This window comes from Salvelinus sp. IW2-2015, linkage group LG11 (assembly GCF_002910315.2).
Source record: "Salvelinus sp. IW2-2015 linkage group LG11, ASM291031v2, whole genome shotgun sequence".
Lineage (NCBI taxonomy): Eukaryota > Metazoa > Chordata > Actinopteri > Salmoniformes > Salmonidae > Salvelinus > Salvelinus sp. IW2-2015.
This window is the reverse complement of record NC_036851.1, coordinates 15,970,070-15,975,978: the sequence shown is the minus strand read 5'-3', so window position 1 is coordinate 15,975,978 and position 5,909 is coordinate 15,970,070. Positions and strand designations below refer to the sequence as shown.

Genomic DNA, 5,909 nt, shown 5'->3' with positions numbered 1-5,909 from the left:
TTAGGAAACCTTGATTGCTATAGTCTGAAGTCATTGGACAGTATGTGCTTGTATGTTCAGCAGTTACCACTGAATGGATGTARCTATAGTATTGCTAATTACAGTTGACATTAATTTTGTTTAAACTTGGCCAATTAAACCTTCMTTATGGCAATCTTTGTCATTAATGGGTTCTGTCTTTCCATTACTTCTCAGACTTAAAAAATGTCATGTTCAAAGACTGTAATAAACACCACATAGACTCTGTTTATCTATTATTTTATTAAAATCAAATGTATACAAATCATTAGGCACCCCTGGTGCTACATGGTTAGGCACTAAAGATATTTTCAATATTTTAAGCAGTAGAAAGTATTTTGAAATGCCTTCTGAGGCAAGCATAGTCATTCAAAGCTGAACATTTACCCAAAACTCCATATAACAAATTCCCAAAACTAAAAATATGCTATTACAAAATAAACCACTAATATAATCATTGCTGGTTTGAAAACAGTAATCAATAGTATAACATTGGTATTGTTTTGAAAAATGTGGATAACAACCCACTGATATATTATACATGTAATCAGAAGTAATAAATTGATTCACTAACATTTGTTCATATAAATGGAAATGATTAGAATAGATGGCATACATAATGTTCCTTTATTAGTGCATGACATGGTTGAATACTCTAATCAATCGTCACCATTACGTCAAACACTGAATATTTCCTTTTGGTATCAATTAACTCACGGGATGTGCTAATATTGCCCTCAAACGTCAGGGCATGGTTCGCTCTCAATGCTTACTTGCAGCTCCCTTATTCTCCCCAGCACCATCACCTTTGCTGTCTGTGGTTCCCTCAAAATCTCCACTGTCTCTCTCTGGTTGCTCATCTGTACTCTCATGACCATTGGTGTTAGTCATTCCCTCTGAAACATCATTGCTTGGTTCACTATCTGCTCCCTTATTTTTTCTTTCATCATGATCAACATTAGTCATTCCCTCTGAAACGTTGATACGTTTGGGAAGTTCATGCTCTGTTGGCTTATCTGCAGCTCTCTTTCTCCAATTATTAGTATTTCCCTCTGGATGTTCACTGCTAGGTTGATAATCTGATTGCTTCGGAGAATCGATGGTGGGGTGTTGACTAGGGTTGGGGGTAGTTATAGAGCTACCTCTATCAGAAGCTCCATAACTGGATTGCGCAGTATCGTTTTGCCGATAACTGGCKGTGTTGTCAATGTTAACCTGTTTAAGATCAATTGAGTTTTTATAATCTGGGAATGTCTCTTCCCTAAATATACTCTGGATTGTCTTGGGGCACCACACAAACTCATGTTTGGGCTCATAGTGCGCGTAGGCATACTTAACTAAATTCCTGCGCTCTTGCTTATCAATGACAGCAAAGATGAAGTAGTTGAGGGCACTTTCCTTCACATTGTACAGCTTGTCTTTGACAAGAGTCTGCTCTAGGAAGAAGTGGACCAGTGGGGCCTGGTAGTGGCGGAACCCCAGAGTGCCCAGGCACTTCAGAATGCGGGTGATGCGCAGGTTGTTGTGTGTGTTTCTGCCATGAACAAAAATACAAGGGTACTGTTAACCTCAAAAGCACTGTTATTCTCAGAAGTTTAATTTGAAAACTGAAATCTTAGCTATTATGTATTGCAATCACTGTAAGATAAAAAGTTAAATATCACTATAAAATAACCAAATGAAGAAATTTCTAACCTTTCCAAGTTGTCAAATCTCTCACGCCAGTTATTCGCAAGTTTCACTTCCCCTGTTATGTCATTTGACAGCTCTATGCCGTAGAAGTCCAGCATGAGCTTGTAGGATGCGACCAGCCTCTGCTTTGCTGTGCCATCTTTAAGGAAAGCCTGAGGAGGAAACGGATTGTCATTCAGAACGATTATGAACACATATTTTCATATGTTTCTATGCCCCCAGTCAATAGATAATGTATGACATATGTAAATGCAGTATGCAGAGAACACTTTCCTTGCTCAAAGAAACTACTAGAAGTACCTCAATTTCCTTCTTGGTGAGTTCCTTGGCTTGATAATTCATTCCTGGTTCTTGAAGTGGGAACAACCTAAACAAAATGTTTGTGTATTAAACAAATATTTTAAACAATTTAACTTAGAAATGTAAAGGAAACTGACCATTGGATGTATGAGTGAACTTGTTCCAGTTTTGAATATTTCCTGTGCCATTTATTGTGAAAGTCCTCAATGAAGACACCTAATCAGAACAAAGTTTACAGTTAAACATGTCCATGTCTTGTCAAATTGAAACTGCGCTGAAAGAAACAGTAAAGAGATTACCATCAGGGGAGGAGGGTATTTGTCCACGGTAGAACTGTAAATTAGGCATTTCATCCTGGGGGGGAAAGTAATGCAAATTCAGAAATGAGGATATTTCAGAGAGCTGTATTAAAACAGTACAATAATCTCAGAGGAATTGGCCAGTAAAATTATGACTAAAATCATCCCGCTTTTCCATGTACTACATAAAGAGATGAGGACTTGCTTACTTGTTGCCCGCCAAAGTACAACTTTGATCCTTGCCCCTGTGGAAACAAGAACAAAGGTCTAAAGACTATGTACAAACTATTGACTGATTGATAGTCAGCAGCAGTAACATACTATGATTGAGGTGGATATATTTTATAGCAGAAAGTGTGTAAGATTGTGTGAAGAGAATAATGACTTACTGGATAATCATGCCTGTACTTCTGCATATCCCTTGCTGCACTTCTGAATCTGTTAAACTTGTTTGACTGAAAACACATTCACTCCATGAGWTCACAAAATGGCAGATACTGGAAACACCTGATACAATACTGATACGCCCACGTGTCTGAGCTATATAAAGTAAAACAAACTTGGAGGGAAACTTTTACTAGCTGCAAAGGCCGGCTTGTATTCTACTTGGCTACTGACGGGCCTAGCAGACTTTATTAGTCATATCCATTTTATGTATCTGGAAGTTATTAGATCACATAYACAGACGTAATAAAAACATCAGAAGTCTTAAACCCTTGACTAAAGCTTTGCATGGTGGACAGACGCCTCACAAGTCCTCAACTGGCATTAAATAGTACCCACAAAACCACAGTCTCAACGTCAACAGTGAATCCGGGATGCTGGCCTTCTAGGCAGAGTTGCAAAGAAAAAGCCATATCTCAGAATGGCCAATAAAAAGAAAAGATTAAGATGGGCAAAAAAACACAGACCCTGGACAGAGGAACTSTGCCTAGAAGGCTAGCATCCCGGAGTCACTTCTTCACTGTTGACGTTGCGACTGGCGTGTACTATTTAATGAAGCTGCCAGTTGAGGACTTGTGAGGCGTCTGTTTCTCAAACTAGACAATCTAATGTACTTGTCCTCTTGCTCAGTTGTGCACCAGGGCCTCCCACTCCTCTTTCTATTCTGGTTAGAGCCAGTTTGCGCTGTTCTGTGAAGGTAGTAGTGCACAGCGTTGTATGGGATATTCAGTTTCTTGGCAATTTCTCGCATGGAATAGCCTTCATTTCTCAGAACAAGAATAGACYTGCGTTTCAGAAGAAAGTTCTTTGTTTCTGGKCATTTTGAGCCTGTAATRGAACCCACAAATGCTGATGCTCCAGATACTCAACTAGTCTAAAGAAGGCCCAATTTATTGCTTCTTCAATCAGAGCAACAGCTTTCAGGTGTGCTAACATAATTGCAAAAGGGTTTTCTAATGATCACTTAGCCTTCCAAAATGATCAACTTGGATTAGCAAACACAACGTGCCATTGGAATACAGATGGTTGCGGATAATGGGCCTCTGTACACCTATGTAGATATTCCATWAAAAATCTATCTGCCGTTTCCAGCTACAATAGTCATTTACAACATTAACAATGTCTACACTGTATTTCTGATAAATTTTATGTTATTTTAATGGACAAAAAAATTGCTTTTCTTTGAAAAACAAGGACTTTTCTTAGTGACCCCAAAAATGTGCACATTATTCTTGAAAAAAAATATTCAAGCAAATACGAAGAGTGGTACTCAGTGATGTGTTGTGTTGGATTTGCCCCAAACATAAAGCTTTGTATTCTGAACTTAAAGTTTATTTCTCTGGCACATTTTTTTTCTCCAGTTTTCTTTAGTCCTTTATTGCAAACAGGATGCATATTTTGTAATATTTTTTATGTACAAGCTTCTTTCTTTTCACTCTGTAATTTACTTTKATTTTTTGGAGTAACTACAATGTTGTTGATCCACCCTCAGTTTTCTCCTATCACAGCCATTAAACTCTAACTGTTTTAAAGTCACCATTGGCCTCAGTGTAAGATGCCTGAGCAGTTTCCTTCCTCTCCGGAAACTGAGTTAGGAATGACGCCTGTGTCTTTGTAGTGGCTGGGTGTATTGATACACCATCCAAAGTGTAATTAATAACTTCACCATGCTCAAAGCACTATTCAATGTCTGCTCCTTTTTTTGTTTACCCATCTACCAATATGTGCCTCTCTTTGAAAGGCACTGGAAAACCTCCCTGGTTGTTGTGATCCAATCTGTGTTTGAAATCCACTGCTCGACTGAGGGACATTACAGATAATTGTATGTGTGGGGTACAGAGATTAACTTGTCATTAAAAAATCATGTTAAACACTATTATTGCACYCATAATGAGTCCATGCAACTTATGTGACTTGTTAAGCAAATGTTGACTCCTGAACTTATTTAGGCTTGGTATAACAAAGGGATTAAATACTTATTGACACAAGAGATTTCAGCTRTTCATTTTTAATTAATTTCTAAACATTTCTAAAAACATAATTCCACTTTGACATTAAGGGGTATTGTGTGTAGGCCAGTGACACAATCTAAATGTAATCTATTTTAACTTCAGGCTGTAACGCAACAAAATGTGGAAAAAGTTAAGGGGCGTGAATACTTTCTGAAGGCACTGTATGAGAGAGCAAATGTATGAGCCATTGAAGCAAGCATTTTATATAATACATATCTATCTGAAAATTCTGAAAGATTATGTTATAGATTGGGGAATTTTGTTTTAAATTGAAATGTTTTGGGGGGAAATGAAATATGCCCGTTGTATTTTATGGTGCCAATAAGAGACYTTTGATGATGAGCTACAGTATTCTGAAACTCATCTGTTGAGAGACCTCACCAAAAACGTTATCAGGGCCCAAGGGCCTGCATAGTGCATACGTACATGTTTGGTCCTTCTTTTACTTGTTTCTTCGTTTGGATGATCCTCCCATGTCGAGTCGTACATGCAGGAGTATTCATCGGTGTCTTCAATATCAAATGACCTGAGAACCGGAACCTCCACTTCTCCACTGGGAATGGATTCAGGCTCCACTACTACACTTACTAGAGACTTTTGACTCTCCACTTCATCTCTGGGAAGGGAATCAGAAGGCTCCACTACTACACTTACTAGAGACTTTTGACTCTCCACTTCATCTCTGGGAAGGGAATCAGAAGGCTCCAATACTACACTTACTTGAGACTCTTGACTCTCCACTTCATCTCTGGGAAGGGAATTCGGACTAGGATAAATTGGCATGATAAATCTCCAGATGCGTTCCAGCCAAGGCCAACAATTTGGTATGAACGACTTCCAGCGCAGGCCCATGTAGGCGAGAACTGGAACCAGTAATAAAGTGCGTTTGTGCCTAAACCGTTCAATCCCGGGAAACATCCTAGACATGTGTCGTCTCAATTTAGCAKTTTTAGCGCTGCTCGCAGACCTGTTCCTATTATCATTAGAAGCCCACTAACTCCGGAYCGGCGCACAAGATAATGATGTAGGACTACGCCGTAGTCTATACAAAATGTTCCAAGGTAACAAATATTAATTTTATGATTAACTAAATGACGAGAGCCACCACGATATCTTGCATTCGGATTCGAATAATATGTTCACA

At 38.7% G+C, this 5,909-nt stretch overlaps 1 protein-coding gene across 1 annotated transcript; it reads right to left on the bottom strand.

Moving 5' to 3' along the window:
- Positions 1-241: 241 nt before the first annotated feature.
- Positions 242-5,909, bottom strand: LOC111969896 (opioid growth factor receptor-like protein 1). Its single transcript, XM_023996274.2, has 8 exons — positions 5,192-5,909; positions 2,699-2,764; positions 2,519-2,554; positions 2,310-2,364; positions 2,148-2,226; positions 2,011-2,077; positions 1,714-1,862; positions 242-1,552 (listed from the first exon to the last, which is right to left on the bottom strand). Exons 1-8 carry the CDS (start codon positions 5,690-5,692, stop codon positions 781-783), a joined length of 1,725 nt encoding a protein of 574 aa, XP_023852042.1. The 5' UTR covers positions 5,693-5,909; the 3' UTR covers positions 242-780.